We start from the raw sequence: 17,195 nt of genomic DNA on the forward strand, positions 1-17,195 counted from the left end.
GTGGGGCGCTTCCTTCGATGCATTGGGTGCCTTGCCTGGCTGCCATGGGTCAGTTGGTGATGCTCTGCATTGGTATGGCAGCTTGGCTTGAATTAATGCGCTAATCGAAGGGTCAGGGGAAAGAAGAGCGTGATCAGGTGAGGCCTGGTACTGGGTAAAATGCAGCCTTTGTTCATTTCCACCCATGAATTCACTTTAGACTGCCTTTTCTATTTTCTTTTTTATGGTGCTAGGAGGAACCCATGGCTGCCAGCATGCTAGCCGAAATCCACTGAGTCACACCGCCAGCCCAAGATAATTTTGGTCTATATTAAAACTGCCAGAGACTTAGCCTTTTAAACATGTCCTGTGTTAGTGAGGGCCCATGTGCAGCACACAGGGTCACAATTACACTCTTTCCCTAGAGATCCAGTGTGGCCCCTGAGGAAGAGAGGTCATCTCATGTGCTCACCACCTCAAGGGTGTCTTTCCCCTCTTCCCAGACAGCTTCACCTGTCATGCTCTTTCAGACGGAGGTGACATCAGGTCCCAGAGCTAGTGTGCAGCACACAGTGACTCTCTGGCCTTTGATCTGCCCCAGCCTCTCGATGGGCTTGTGACCTACAACCTCTCACTTGACCCCTGACCTCATAAATTCTGGAAACTCCTCACCAATCACCAAGAAGATAAACACCAACTAGGGTCATCAGAAGGAGGTTTGAGCCACTCCAGGCAAACAGGGGAGGAGATAGCGTTTACTGAGTGGATCCGAAGGTATCCTGGTGGCTAAGGAGAGAATCCAAACGGCCTTGATGGAGGGCAATGCTAACTCTCCAATCTGCTGTCAGGTGGGAGCTGTGCCTATGTTATTTATACCTTCAGGGCCCTGTGGCACTGTGGCAACATGCACCTATGGCTGAATGTGTGTGTGCACACACATGCGCGTGCACATGGGAGTGGTACCTGTAGTATCTGACTAAACACACCCATTGGATTGGGACACCCCACTAGTCATCTCTCCACAGCCCGAGGTTTCCTTCTCTCGTCTCCTCTCACTGGTCTCCAACCTCTGTCTTGTCTGTCTCTCTTCCCAGAGGGTATGAACTGCATGAACAAAGACCATGGCTGTGCCCACATCTGCCGGGAGACGCCCAAAGGTGGGGTCGCCTGTGACTGCAGGCCTGGCTTTGACCTTGCCCAAAACCAGAAGGACTGCACACGTAGGTAGATGGAGGCAAATGGGTCAGACACCCCCATGCGTCTCCTACCATTGCTTTGTGGCGGGTCTGCCCAGGGTGCTGGACATCGGTGAGGGAGGGATCGCAGCACCCTGGGGTGGGGGTGGGGGCGGGAGGCAGAGTCTGCTGAGGGGTTTGGGGAAGCTGGAGGGGTGGGTCCTGACCTCCCAGCTTGGGGTTTTCTATACCTGGTATGATACCATCAGCACAGCCCCAGGCACTGGCTTGGACCATCTGTAGATCCCTGAACACACACTCTTCTGAGGGTTACAGCTCTGAGGTCTAAAAGCCCCGCTTTCTCTGTCAGCCCGAGAGGCCCTAGGAGACAGAAGAGTGTAAAGAACCAAGGGAGAGTGGATGGGAGGGAGAGGGTGGACGGGAGGAGGTGAATCCAGTGATGACATTTTTCCCAGATTCAAAGGTCAGAACTCAGGGTGAGGATATAGTTCAGATAAAAGAGCACTTTCCATAGCCAGGCGTGGTGGTGCACACCTTTAATCCCAGCACCTGAGAGACAGGAGGATCTCTGTGAGTTCGAGACCAGCCTGGTCTACAGACCGAGTTCTAGGACAGCCAGGACTGTTACACAGAGAAACACTGTCTCAAAAAAAAAAAAAAAAAGCACTTGCCTGGCACAGAGGCCTGGGTTCCATCCCCAGCACTGAATAGACCAGGTGTGGTGGTCTGAAGAAAACAGCAGTCCAGAGGTACCATTTCAAGGCCTGCTTGCTTGCCTGGAGATCTGCCCCAGGACTCAACATAGTACAGCCTCTTTTTATTTGGGGTATGAGAAAAGGGTTTCTCTGCGTCCTGGAACTTTCTCTTTAGACCAGGCTGGCCTGGGCATCACAGAGATGTATCGGCCTCTGCCTCCCAAAGTGCTAGGATTAAAGTCATGCAACATCCCACCCATCCCTAGTCCAACCTCTCATTGTGGGCATCCAGGTCATGAGACGGAATGGAATTGGGAAAGGGAACAGAGCTTAAGACATTCAAAGGTTTCCCCAGGGCGTCAAACCCAACACACCCTGCCAACCGCTTTGTGAGAAGGCCAATGGGATGCAGGCTGTGCTCACTGGTCACGGAGACACCCAGGGTGAATTTTATTCCTTCTGGGTCTGCCAAAAACTAAGAGAGTTCCTCCGACTCAGCTAGACCACGGCTTCATCAGTCTCACTCTGTCGCCTTAGTGCCTCCTTCCAGGTCTCTGGAAGAAGGTCTTACTTTTCCACTTCATCCCATTGCCTAGACCACAGGTTTCACTATGCTGTCCCTGCCATGGGTGGAGAAAAGCCTGTATCTCCTTCACCAGAGACAGGCCTAGGGTGGCAGGGCAGGAGGCCATACCTGACAGTCTAGGGTGAGCTCACTACGGGTGATATCACAGCTCACTTTCAGAGGGAAGCTCACTGCTGCAGGGGAATGCTATCTTGGCTCACCAGGTGTGGCGGTTTGAAAGAAAATGCCCCCCCCAAAGGGAGTGGCACTATTAGGAGGTGTGGCCTTGTTGGAGTAGGTGTGGTCTTTTTGATGGAAGTATGTCACTGTGGAGGTGGGCTTTGAGGTCTTAGATATGACCCAGTGTCTCAGACCACTTCCTGTTGCCTTCAAGATATAGAACTCTCAGCTACCTCTCCAGTACCATGTCTGCCTGCATGCCACCATGTTACCCCATAATGGCAATGGACTGAACCTCTGAAAATGTAAGCCATCCCAATGAAATACTTGCCAATTTTCTTTATAAGAGTCTCTTACAGCAATAGAAACCCTAACTAAGACACCAGGCATCCAGGGGAACTTGGGCAGGCTCTCCATGCCACTCTCCAGGAGCCTGATTCTTCTAGTATCAGAATGTGCCCCATTCACATACACTTATACCCTTTTCCAGGGACAGCCTCATCTCCTCAGACCCAAGCCTTTGCCCTTCTGCATCCACAGACACTGACTGAGAATGAATGCCACTTGGGGTTTTGAACCAGGAAACAGGGATGGCAAGCTTCCTGGAGGAGGGGATGTAAACCCTGGGCTGTGAGCACGGGGAGATGAATGGCCTGAGGCTGGGGGATTGGCAGGGCAGGGCACATAGGGAAGGGTCTGTGAGTACAGCAGCAGGAGAGTTCTGGAAGCCCCCAAGGATAGTAACTGGCTAGGTCCTACGTGTTGACTAAGGCAGCCAGGGAAAGCTAAGCCCTCTGCATGGAGGTGTGTCCTCAGCTGGGCTCATGACTCTGCAAGGCTTTCAAAAGACATCGGTTCTGCTGGACCCCACAGTCCAGCCAGCAGAGTGATACTCTTGGAGACCTTCTCTGAGTAGCTTGACAAGCAGAGTGTCGTTAACCCTTAAGGCATCAGCAAGACTGAACCTGTGTGTAGCCAGACCCTGAGAGGCCTTCTCCACCTCAGGCTCAGGGGTCCTGGAACAGCTAGGCTAGGGGTGGGGACATCTTGCTTCTGAATGCTGACACTCTACCATCTTCCTTTATAACCACAGTGGGGCTTCCAAGAAGGCAGGGGACCCCTGGGCACTGGAACTAAGCTATGAAGCATATTCTAGGAAGCTCTGGGGGAGACCCTGAAACCAGGTGGCAGGGCTAAAGGACGCACAGCTTATCCTGAAGCCCCAGCTTGGGGAGGGATGCCGGGACCACCTCTGTGGGGTGAACAGGTCCCCTCCTTCAGCATATAGTGCACTTCTGCATGGGGCCCCCCTTTCTTTTGGCTATCTGAGGTGGTAGACAACAAATGGGGAGGAAGCAGAGCCTCGGGTGGTCCCCAAGGTGACCCTCTGTAGGAATACTGTTCAGCAGTTGTTCCTTCAGTCAAAGGTAGTAGCTGGTGGCAGTGGGAAGTGCTGGAGCCTAGGAAGGCCTGGGTATCCAAGGTCACAGACGACCTCACCTCAGCTCAGTCTGGCCTGACCCTCAGCTGGCCATCCAGGCCTGAGAAGCACCCTGTTTCCTAACAAATTCTGTCTCTCTCCCACCCCAACAGTCACTAGGGCTACTGATTTGTCCTCCACACCTATCTGTCTATCTCTCCAGCTCCCATGACACGGCCCATCTTACAGTGTCCTCTGGATGTATACTCTGTATCTCACATCTTCCAGCTTCCCCGTGAAGCACCCCTCAAGGGTGTGGCCACCGAGGACTCCAGCTTTGACAGGACATGGTATCCATGACAGAGCCTCGCAGAGTCTCCGGGGTCACTGTCCAGTACAGACACAGGTCTGGCACTAGCCCTGGAGCAGGCAGCCCTTAGCTATGACTCCTGCCCAGCTCAGCTCTGCGGACACTACCCTGTTCCCACCAGCCCTGAGGGGTCATGTCAGGGCTGGGGCCCACTCACTGTGGTTGTCTCCCCACAGGAAGGGTCGCTGAGGCCAGGCCAGAGGGCGTCTGCAAGAGGTCTGTGGTTTGCCCTCAAGGGCCGCTGCTTGGCCCCAGGTGGGGCTGTTTGTTTTTATTAATAGTGGGCTGTTTGTTTGTCCTCTTCCGGATGAGGAGCCTGAGTGTGCAGTTATTTATAACTGAAAAATGACTCCTTGGTCCCGCTTCAGCTGCTTTGTGTTTCCTATGAACACTCACAATCTGACACAGAGACTCTGTGTTTTGAGGGGACCCCGCCCATGTTTCTGTGGCTGACCAGAATCCACTGTGTCAAGTCTTGCAACAGGGCTCTAGCAGCATCCTGTATCCTGTGGGTGGGAACCGAAGCTCAGGCTCATTGGTGGAGCCAGGCTCAGCCTCCACCACTGAGCTCCGCCACCGGTCCCTCCTGGCAGAAGCAATGCCCTCCCCTCCCCGCGCCCCTCCACACTCCCCTCTGAAGGGCAGCTGAGGCAGAAATGCCTCTTGGCTATCGAATGACTCTTACAAAATTGCATTTGATGAGTTAAGTGTAAATAAACAAGAACCAGATGGACTTGATTTTGGGTAAAACACACACAGGGCTTAGAGATCTGGGGCCTGAGTTCTGACAGAGGCCGGACACTCCTGAACTGTCGAGATCTCCAGCTCGCCTGGCAGGAGGGATAAGTGGGTCACCGGGGACCTGTCTGCTTCCCGCTCTGGGTGTCATCTGAAGCCCTCTCCCGTGACTCCTGGGTCCCCTGCAGGTCAGCAGCATGCAGCCTCTTGGGCTGGGCCCAGGTCTGTACTCAGGACTGAGAGAGGCCTGTGTGGAGCTTGGCTCTCTAGGCCAGCAAGCCTACTATTAACCCCCAAGCCAGCCCAGGAGGGCCAGGCTCTGTTGGAGCTACCTGCAACCAGGCACTGCTTCTCCTCAGGACCCTGCCTTCTGAACTCAGCTGCTAACCCAGGCTCCCCCAGGGTTCTTCGGTGTCGCCAAGGATACAGATTTGCTGCCTCGTTCAGGCCTTCAGCTACTCCCCCTTAGAACTGCCTGTGACCCCGTGGTCACTGCCTATGGGGTCTGGATCTTTTCCCACAGGCCACACCAGATGGGACACGAGGCAGCTAGTGCCTGCTCTGACCTCAGGCCGCTGAGCCATTCAAGGCCTGGGTTTCCCTCTCTGTAAGGCAGGGATGGTAACAGTGTTGAAGTGTTGGGGTGTGGGTGTGGGTGCGGGTGGGGGGATAGAGAGAGGACAGAGCCAAAGCCCTTAGCACCAGATCTGGCCCACGCGGTTACTGACAAATGTGAGCCATGCAAGACACACTGCACTTAGTGCCTTGAGTCTCTGGGGATCGCAGGCACAGCATGCTGGACAGCCAAGTCCCTTCCAAATTGGAAAAGTGACAAGAAGGGAGGGTTCAGCCTGCCTGGCTTGCTGGTCTCTGAGCAGAGGAGTTCCTTAAACTGCCTCCCTCCTGACTTAGCTTTGGCCCGCTCATCTCCCAGGACTGCTCTTGGGGGCTGAGAGGTCAGCTTATGGCTGTGCTTAATGCTGGCCAGAACCAAGGGGCGGAACTGTGCGTGTGGTCTGCTGGTCTGCTGGTCTGCTGGCAGTGTGTGGGACAGTGCTCTCCTGATGTTTCATTTCCACAGTTGATTTTCATAATGGAGATGCAATTCACACCTTGGATGTACCTTGGCCTTTTTTTTTTTTTTTTTTTTTAGCACACTTACTTCGTCATGTAACCATCACAACTAATTCTAAAACATGTCTTTCCCACCAAACAATAGCCATGTGTCCCGTCCCTTTATAACCAATCCCAGTCCCTCCCTCCCCCCTAGAACCACATGTCCACTCAGTCTCCATGTAGCTACCCTGCCTAGACATTTCACATCGACGGAATTACATATTATTGGTCCTTTTGTGTCTGGCTTCTTTTACATAGCATCATCTTTTTAAGCTTCGCTAATGTTGTGTAGCATGTGTTAGAAGTTTCATCCTTTTTTAATGACTGAGTAATATTCCTATGTCTATATACCTGCCATGGTTTTGTTTATTCACCAATTAATGGACATTAGGGTTGTTTCAACTTTGATGCAATTATGAATTATGCTGTGGATCTTCACATACAGGTTTTTGGGTGGATGTGTTTTAATTCTCTTCGATATATGGTAAGGAGTAGCATTACTAGTCAATATGATAAATCTATATCTACTTTTATTTTGCATTTGTTCATTTATTTAGTGGGTGGAGATGGGGATTATGCCATGGCAGGTATGTGGAAGTCAGAGCTTGTGGGAATGGATTCTTTCCTATTATGCAAGTTTTAGGGATTGAATTCAGCTCCTCAGTCTGGGTAGCAAATGCCCTTATCTTACCAGGCCTGTATCTAACTTTCCCCCCAGTTTTAATTTAATTTTTGTTTTTTGAGACAGGGTTTCTTTGTGGTAGCCTTAGCTGTCCTAGAACTAGCTCTGTAGACCAGGCTGGCCTTGAACTTACAGAGATCTACTTGCCTCGGCTTCCTGAATGCGGAGACTAAAGGTATGCACCCCCACATGCAGTTTATTTTTATTTTAAATTCTATATGTCTGTATATGAGTATACACATGTGAGAGTGTAGGTGGCCATGGAATCCAGAAGACGGTATTGCATCTCCTGAGCTGGAGTTACAGGTGGTTGTGAACCACCTGATGTAGGTGCTAAGACTCAAATTCAGGTCCTCTGAAAGAGCAGAAATGCCTTCAACACTGAGCCATCTCAGACCATGTCACCTACTTCCTGAAGCCCACAAATGGGCTTCCCTTTTCCTGGTCACCAAAGTCTATGGTGACCACTGTCTACATGCTCACCAGCCCAGCCCTCTGCCTGCCAACTCCAGGCTGGCCACACCTATTGCTTAGCTTCCTGTCCAGTTACTGTGATAAAATATCTAGGCAGCAAGCAACCTAGGTGTGAGAGGGTTTATTTCCGCTCACGGTTCTAGGCTATAGTCCATCATGGTGGGGCATTGCTGTGCAGAGGCTTGATAGGGCTGGTCACAGCACATCCACAGTCAGTAGCACAGAGAATCCATGCATGGATACAGGTTCTCAGCCCACCTTCTCTTTTATGCTGTTTAGGACCCAGACCAGGGAATAGTTCCACCCACATTTAGGCTGGGTCTTCCTATATCAATTAATATAATCAAGAAATCCCCCATAGACAAGCCTACAGGCCAACCTGCTCTAGACAATCTCTCATGGAGACTCTTCTGGCGCATTCTAGATTGCGTCAACTTGACAATGAAAACTAGGATCAGCTCTCCCAGTAATTTCTTGGTACGGTGGGGTGAGATGAGACTCTGCCTCAACGGGGCACTAGCCCCATTACAGGAGGCTCCCCAGCCAGCGGCCTGCCCACAATCCACACGTGGGTGACAGAGCAGGGACAGGAACAGAACTCCCCTCCCCACGGGCCCCACACAGCACAGCTGTGCATGTGACCTTGACCGGACATCTGTGGGAGGCACTCGGGTTTTTTTTTTTTAATTTCTTTTGATGAGGATAAGAATGGAGGGCTGGCAACGGGGGAGGGAGCCAACCAACCAAACAAGGCATGGAAACAGAACTCTGGGAGGAGAGCAGAGCGGGGGAGCTGAGGGTCTGGCAGGGCCTGAGGGAGAGGCCTGCAAGGGCCCAGATGGGAGCAATGACCTCTGTGGTGTGTCTGCCGGAAGCCTTTCTCTTCTCCCAAGAGAATCATAGAGTGGAGTAGGCCCGGAATCGCCCTGACACCCCCACTGACATGAGCCCACCCCGCCTGATGTCAGCCAGTTTCAATCTTACCACTCTCTGCATTGGGAATCTCTAGGCCAGAATTCTGGCTGCAGCACTTGGCAGGTCCAAACTCCTCAAGCCCTCGGGCACAGGGCAGGGCATGGCATTTCCTTCGGCAGACTGCTATGGGGCTCAGGGCTGTCTTTCCTTTCTTTTTGTACGTGTGTGTACGTACGTATGTGTGCGTAGGTGGGAGTGCACGTGGGCTCATGTGGGTGGATGTCAGAGGCTAACACTGGGTGTCTTTCTCAACCTTACTCTTTGAGACAGGGTCTCTCAGTAAGTCTGGAGTTTTCCAGTTGGCTAGGCTTGCTGGTCAGGAAGTCCCAGGGATCCTCCTGTCTCTGCCTAGAGCTGTGCCTTTCCCGTGGTTTCTAAGGACCCAACTCAAGTCCTCATGCTTATATTCCAAGCCCCTTCTTCTCCTACTTTCTAGCTTCCTCTCCTTGTGCAGCTCCATCCCAGAGGCCTCTGTGAGAGAGGACCATGGCGGCCCACGCCCTGTCATACTGCTCAGCCTTCTCCCCCTTCCATGTCCCACACTGGCTCCCTAACTGGCTTGTACACCTGAATATTCTTTCCTACACTCCGTACCCCTTGCGGTCAGCTTTGGGGGTGGAGCAGCTGATGGCCATCAGGACCAAGTTCTGGCTTTGTCTCATTAGTCAACACACTTGAGAAGGCAGCGGGCTTGGAGTCAGGACAGTCAAGGACTATGAATCCATCCCTCCGAAGCCAGGAGATCACCCCCACCCCTTACCTTCAATTGCTTACATCAGACATCTTGTCACAGGGATGTAAAGCCTGACACTACAAAAGGGCTGGGGAGGTGGGCCGTAAGTGTTCTGTGAGAGGAGATGGGGCCAGATGGGCCAGCCCAGAGCCTATGAGCCTCTCTCTGAGATGGCCTGGGGCCATGGAGGCCAAAGGCACCTTTGGTGGTGGGATGTGGTGAATGTCTTGTGTGTGTGTGTGTGTGGGAAGGGGCGAAGAAGGTGGGGGGGTACGGCAGCAGTAGGTGGGCTGGATGGCTCAGCAGGACAAGCTGTGAGTCTGTGGTGCACTCAATGTGTGGTAGTTTGAAAGAAAATGGCCCCCATAGGGAGTGGCACTATTAGGAGGTGTGGCCTTGTTGGAGGGAGTGTGTCACGGTGGGAGTGGGCTTTGAGGTCTCCGTTGCCCAAGCCACACCCAATCAACCAGACTACTTCCTATTGCCTGTTGGTCAAGATGTAAGAACTCTCAGCTCCTTCTCCAGCACAATGTTGGCCTGCCTGCTGTCTTGCTTCTGGCGATAATGGACTAAATCTCTGAAATGTAAGCAAGCCACCACAATTAAATATTTCTTTATAAGAGTTGCCATGGTCATGGTGTCTCTTTATAGCAACAGAAACCCTAACTAAGACACAGTGTCTGTCTGACCAGTGGCCCTGATGGCCCTCCCATCCCTAGGATACAGCTGCGGTCTCTGGCCAGGCAGTATTTGGTGCACCTTGCTCCTCTGGTTCACAGGTGTCTACCTGGAGTCCACTCTCCCACCCGCCTGAGCTTCCTGCCTCTATGCTTTGTGTGTGTGTTTCCCATCTCTTAAAATACTCTTTCTTGCCAGGTGGTGGTGGCGGCGGCGGCGGCGGCGGCAGCGGCGACGACGACGGGGCGCACGCCTTTAATCCCAGCACTTGGGAGGCAGAGGCAGGCAGATCTCTGTGAGTTCAAGGCCAGCCTGGGCTACAGAGTGAGTTTCAGGAAAGGCTCCAAAGCTACAGAGAAACCTTGCCTCAAAAAAACAAAACAAAACAAAACAAAAACTCTTTCTTCTCCCCTTTCCACACCATACCTGGACCCTATACTCCTTCTAAGCAGGCTGGGCAATTATCAAAAATCTCTGGACCTGCTCACCCCCATCACTGATTACACAGAGGACGCCATATTGGAAGTCATTATCTAACCCTAGAACCAGTTGACTGGCAGACATGGGCATGCAGGGAGCCTACATGGGCAGAGAGGGCTTTGCCATGTTACAAGTCTTTTTCCCCAAGTACATTGTTGTCTGAACCAGAGTGTCACAGCAGCAGTCTTACCAATTGGCTACCAGCTCCCCACATCCTGGGCCTTGATTACATTCCCTCTTCTTGGCTACACAATTCTGTATTCGTGTTGAGGAGGGTTCTGACATTGGGGTGGGGAGCATATAAACATCAATGCGATTCTTATAACCATAAAGTTATGTCTATGTCTGGACATGGCCTTAGAGCATGGTGGCCAGGACAAATGTCCTCTGACTTTGCTTCTGATTTCTCTGGAAGTTTCAGTATAATTATCCCACATGTGGAAGAGGGATAAGTAAACAGACACTTGTAACTCAGTCTAATTCAGGGGGAGGGTGGCTTTTCTATGCAGGGTGGGGAGTATAAGGCAGCCAGTCACTTTGCAGGGAGGCTAGGGTAGAGACCCAGGCAGTTGGGGACTAGAATATCTGGGCCAGCAAGGAATGAGGGCTTCCAGCAGGGATCAGGGGTGCTTGGGGATAGCTTAACATTTAGTTTGCTGGATGCTTAGGCAAGAAACGTAAGGCTGGCATGGCAGGTAGGACTTCCTGGGACCCCTGTTTCCATTGGGGGAGCCAGGCTCTCTCACTGGGATCTAGCCCCTTGCATATTCTATGTGGAAGACCCACCAGTTGGTCTTAAGTGCTTCTGCTGGTGACCGATCCCTGGGCAGCCAGCAGACAGGCCAACAGTGGTGGTGGTGGTGACAAGATGGCCTGCAGAATCCTGTCCTTGTTGAAGCCGCACTTGGGAGGTGATGAAGGACCTCAGACTAAGCAGCCACGCCCACGGTCCACTCCACAAATGGAGAGCGCCAGCGGGCACAGGGTGTCCCTGCCAGACACCTATTTCTAGTTGTGTGTGGTCGGGATGAGGTGGGTAAGAGGGAGGGTTGCTGGGCAGGCGGATGCACGGGCTGGCTGATGGCCATCAGAAACAGCCAGGGCCCTGTCTTGTTGTGCCAGGGCAGAAGCAGCTGCATCATCTTCCCAGACACAGCCTGGCTCTGGTTATGTTTGGGTGACCCAAGATGCTACCCAAGACGTCCAGTCAATCCAAGATAAGCAAGAGTGTTGGCAGAGTTGTGGGTGAGAGACTGGGGCATGCTCATTTGTTGCCAATGTCCCTTTTAGGTGTACAACTCAGAGTTGGGTCTGGGCCTATGATTTGGAGGCAGGATATTTTTAAAGAGTTTTCATAAGACACTTATTTATTGTTTATTCCGCAGGGTTCCGCCTGAGCTCTTGGCACTGGGATTGCAAATGAACATGGGGAAGACAAGTGTCTTACTTGCCTGCTGCCCTCTGTCCATGGCCTATGTTTACTTTGCTGTTTATGGACTCTGTTATGGAGTCTCTGCTCTGGGACAGAGCAGGGCTTCTTCCCTAAGCCACCAAATAGAGACCTCGCTAAAGGTGGGGCTGGTGTGGGGTGGAGCAACAACAGACTTCAGCCCAGGGAAAAGGGCTGCTCTGACCATTCACTTGTCCTGCATGACCAAGTCCTGACTTGACTGCTGGCTGAAGGAGAGGGAAGGAGCAGAAGGCCTATACACCTCACATCTACTGTTTCTCCACACAGACCACAGTTGGCTTCCACAGACCATACCCACCCCAACAGGCCACACCCCCCAAACTACTTCCCCACATACCACACCCACACAAACCACTCCCCTGACCACACCCACAGACCACTCCCCCGACCACACCCACACAGACCACACCCACAGACCACTCCCCTGACCACACCCCAGACCACTCCCCTGACCACACCTACACAGACCACTCCCCCTGACCACACCTACACAGACCACTCCCCTGACCACACCCCACAGACCACTCCCTGAACACACCCACACAGACCACTCCCCGACCACACCCCAGACCACTCCCCCTGACCACACCCACACAGACCACTCCCCTGACCACACCCCACAGACCACTCCCCTGAACACACCCACAGACCACTCCCCTGACCACACCCCACAGACCACTCCCTGACCACACCCCAGACCACTCCCCTGACCACACCCACACAGACCACTCCCCTGACCACACCCCACAGACCACTCCCCAACCACACCCACAAGAGCACACCCTAACACAAATCATGACGTTCTTATACAGACCACTCCCTCATAGACATGCCTCCACAGACCACTCATGTACCTAGACCATACTTCTACACAGACCATGTTCACTACACAGACCACTCCTCCATAGAACATGCTTGCACACACGACAACATGCTACATTCCCAGGGTCCTCTCCTGGTTTCATCACCATGCCACCTTTCCAGACAAGACTGAGAGAACAGAACTGGCCTCTAACTCCCACTCTGGCTAGGAAGGGATTCAGGAGTAAGGGCCCAGGGCATCTGATTTCCCAGTGCGTGTTCTCCAGGCATCTAGAGCAGAGTGGAGGGAGCCAGGAGCAGAGATGCTGTGTGGGTGGATTCTGAGCCACTGTGGCTCCAGGCCAGTGAGATGCCTTCCCCGTGGACCTGTCCGGTTTGATGTGTGCTGGGGAGCTCTGCGCCAGTGACAGGTGTGCACACTCTCCCCTGTCAGGTGTTCACACTCAACGCTGTCAGGTCTGCACACTCACCGCTGTCGGGTCTGCACACACCGCTGTCAGGTGTGCACACTCACTGCTGTCATATCTGCACACTCACCGCTGTCGGGTGCACACTCACCGCTGTCGGGTCTGCACACTCACCGCTGTCGGGTGCACACTCACCGCTGTCAGGTCTACACACTCACCGCTGACAGGTCTGCACACTCACCGCTGTCATATCTGCACACTCACAGCCGTTAGGGCTGCACACTCACTGCTGTCATATCTGCACACTCACCACTGTTGGGTGCACACTCACCGCTGTCTGGTCTGCACACACCGCTGTCAGGTCTGCACACTCACCGCTGTCGGGTGTGCACACTCACCGCTGTCAGGTGTGCACACTCACCGCTGTCATATCTGCACACTCACAGCCATTGGGGCTGAACACTCACTGCTGTCATATCTGCACACTCACCACTGTCGGGTGCACACTCACAGCCATCGGGTCTGCACACTCACCACTGTCAGGTGTGCACACTCACAGCCGTCGGGTCTGCACACTCACAGCCATCAGGTCTGCACACACCGCTGTCAGATGCCCCCCTTGCCATGGCCCCCTCTTAGCCCTGTCTTACACAGGAACTGCAGAGGCCTGGGTGGCTGTCCAGGTCGAGTTGGAGCACAGCCCTCTAGGACCTCAGGGAAGCAGGATGACCCACTCCTAGACTCATCCTCAACAGGAAGCCACGGAAAGCGTGCAGTCGGAGAGGCTGTTCTGGGGCTGTCCCTCGGCCATGGCCTGAGGACCACCTGTGTGGGTGAGCCAAGTAGGCTTACCTAGGAGGCAGAGGGCAAGCCATTCCAGTGGCAGGGATGACAGAGACCAGCCTGGAGAGCAGGAGGGAAGCTGGTTAGGGGTCTGAAAGTCACTCCAGGTGCTGGAGGCCACAGTCCCGAGGAAGTCAGGGGTTGTCTCCCTCAGGTAAGGAGGACATAGAAAGGAGCTTGGCTACTGTCCCTGAGGTTAACTCACAGGATCTAGAGGGAGAAGCAGCCTGGTGAGGAGGTCCCAGACTGTTCCCGAGGCTCCAGGAACCTTGTGGGGTGAAGGGATGGCTTCCCAAATCTGGCTTCCCGTCTTAGCCTGAGCAGTGTGACCCCAGCATGATCTCTGAAGAAAAGGAATTCCGCTGATGTCCACACAAGCCCACAAAGTCCGAAAACCACTGGCTGAATCCCATTCACTTAATCTCACATACCATGTGGAAGCTGAGGCTTAGAGACAGTGTCCCAGCATCCTCCAGTGAGGCAGCAGCCCCCAGTGCCTGACTCTTACCCCACGGTCCTTTCTCCCTCAGTGCTGGCTTGGGCTCTTCTGAAAGAAGCTCACCCCACTTCTTGGCTGACCCTGGAGAAGGGGAGGGGAGCCCCCCAGCTTGGAACCATTTCACTTCCCCACACCTGCTTCCCATTTTTGCAGTGATGGGGCAATCCAGCATGTGTTTCTTTTTCTCGGGCCAAGGAATTTCTATCAAATTAACAGATGCAAACCTGTGGTGCTGGTGCATGCCTGTAATCCCAGCGCACTAGAGGTAGAATCAGAAGGATCAAGGGTTCAGGGCCAGTCCCCCCATACAGAGCAAGTTCAAGTCCAGGCTGGGCTACGTGAGAGCCTGTCTCAGCAAAAACTGAAGCCAAATGAACAGTTGTAAAAAGCTGAGAGAAGCAGACCGACAGACATGAGCTCCAACAGCCAACGCAGCCCTGTGTTTCCAATCACCTCAGCATGGGCCACGGTGAGCAGGGAAGCAGGCCCGGGGCACAGGGAGCAGGGCTAAAGTTCTTCCCTTTACCCCAGAAACTCTGCTGCTTCTGCAGAGGAGACAGGGCTGGCCCAGGATGTTTCGTTTTACATGAAGATGGTCAACATGTGTCTCCCAGCGAGAAACACTTTGGAGCTGCTGGAGGATGAAAACAACTAGAGGTGACTGGAACCTTCTGTGGGGTTCCGAGGAGCAGTGCTGGCTGCAGCTGTCTTAGGGGCTGGTAGTCCTTTTACCCACACCCAGCCCAGCACAGGGAGCAGCCGTGATGGCCACGCCCACCCCCAGCATCTAGGCATCCCAGCGACTTCCTCCCCACACACAACTGCAAAGGCCTTGCAAAGGTCTCCCCAGTGCCCTTCTCCTCCTCTGCCACTGGACAGCCTCCAAGGTCACTTGCACACTTGCCTTCACCCAGACACAACAGAGAATAGCTGTTCCCACCTCCACAGGGGTCAGAACAAGACAGAAATAAGAGGATGTGACCAGATTACACAGTACGAGAAGCACCGAGGTCATGTGACCCCACATCCCTTCGAGAGGATGGAGGACCGTCCAACAGCGAGTCTGAGAGCAGAGGTTTGTCTGACGGGAGCACCTCGTAGGATGTGGGGTTCGGGTCTCTGCTACAGGTCTCTCACACAGCCCACAGCCCAGGCTTGCCCACTGCCTCTTCACTGGCTCACAGCCAGACTCGTTTTCTTTAAAAAGTGCTCTGACTTTGCACCCTAGGCCAATGGTAAGTAGATGCCTGACATCTATGGAGCCTTTGGTAAGTGCGAGGCACCAAGCCGGGTGCTCCACAAAGCTCATCTCCTTTGGGCTTGGAAATAAACATGGTCACTGGCTCCACCTTGTAGAGAGAAGCCCAGAGAAGCTAAGTTACTTGCCTGAAGTCACACAGTGATCAAGTCAGGCAGGATGTCCAAAGCCAGGCAGGTTGAATGTCTGTGCTTCCTAAGGTCAGGGAACAGGTCATCCGTTTTGGAGCTCTCATCCAAGGGGGCTGCACAGGGCAGGAACACATGTGATCTTTATGAAATGAACCACCACCAACATCTCCGGCACTAAAAGCTGTCCTGAAGCTAGTGATTCACACGGCCCCCACGTCGGACTGCAGAAACATCTGACCTTGTGTGCCATTTCTACTGGGAAGACTGGTTAATTATCTCAAACAGAATTCAACCAAGCTGATGTGAGTCCTGCAGCCCATCCCATACAAACATCCATCTGTCCCTTCCCCATCCAAGGCATCCTCGCCTAAGTCACAAGGCAGAGCCACACAGACACTGACGGTCAAACCATTTGGTCCTTGCTTTCCCTGACTTCTTACGGTGAATCCATTGGGACTTCCTGTTGGCTGTTGCGAAACGTATTCTGGATTGAGCCACCAGCTCCACCACTGTCACCCCACACTGAGTCACCAGCATCCAGCCAAGCCATTACAGGGGCCTCCCTGATGAAGCACCCTGCCCCTTATCCCTGTAACAGTCTCCACTTGCAACCAGGAAGGATATTTATTAAAATGTCAATCAAAACATGTCAGTTGCTAGTCACAATGCTCCCCCAGCGTCCCAGTTACTTGGCATAAAACCCACCCCTTCTAGGGTCCCGAGTAATCTGTGACTGCTTCCTGCCTCCCTCTGGAACTCACCTCCCTCCCTCTCCCACACTAGGATTCTCTAAACACAGTGACCTGTCCCCAAACTCATCTGTGCCTCCCTTCCATTAGCACAGAGTTCCTCAGACCTCTACAAGACACTTCTTCCTCCTCCCTGGGGTCCCCTCCCACACCTGCTCCCCTTAAATCAGAGAAGACCACTGAAACCACCCTCCCCATGAGTTTGTGAGGGGGTTCCCACACTTGACCTTGTTCTGCAGAGACTCAGACACCCCGAAGGGGAGGCGCACCCTGGCCTGCAAGAAAGCCCAGACAGAAAGGCTGCCCATATACATTCTGGCTTCCATCCAGCAACCACCACTAGACACGAGCCAGGAAGCTTCCAGATGGTTCCAGCTCCTGGCCATCAGGTTTTCTCCAGTTTCATGTCTTCCACTTGAGGCTCCAGACACGTTGGAGCAGAGACTGGCCATCCCTGACTTGGTTCTTGACCCATGGAACCCGCAGGCAGAGAATGGCGGTATTTCATACCACTTGGTATGGTATGGTTTTCATGCAGCAATGTGATCAGAACCCAGTGGTCTGGCACAGCCATCCCTCCCTCTCCCGCCCAGCACTTTATAGCAGGCTGTTCGGCTGTTATTGTTTTTGGTGGATTTGACCTGACTGAAATGACTTTGCTGAGCTATATGTTCCCATGTGGCTGTCTGTGTTCCTACTGTGTGGATCCAGAAGGGTGAGCCTGTGGTGCTGAT

The 17,195-nt window shown here is 53.2% G+C and overlaps 1 protein-coding gene across 1 annotated transcript in view; it reads right to left on the bottom strand.

Moving 5' to 3' along the window:
- Positions 1-15,715: 15,715 nt before the first annotated feature.
- The window catches only part of LOC118596722 (signal peptide, CUB and EGF-like domain-containing protein 1), a 30,969-nt gene continuing 29,489 nt past the window's right edge, over positions 15,716-17,195 (bottom strand). Inside the window, exon 4 of the mRNA XM_036207603.1 lies at positions 15,716-15,825. Within this exon, the coding sequence (XP_036063496.1) occupies positions 15,716-15,825 (110 nt within the window). The remainder of the gene's footprint in view (positions 15,826-17,195) is intronic.

Source organism: Onychomys torridus, chromosome 16, assembly GCF_903995425.1.
Source record: "Onychomys torridus chromosome 16, mOncTor1.1, whole genome shotgun sequence".
Classification (NCBI taxonomy): Eukaryota; Metazoa; Chordata; class Mammalia; order Rodentia; family Cricetidae; genus Onychomys; species Onychomys torridus.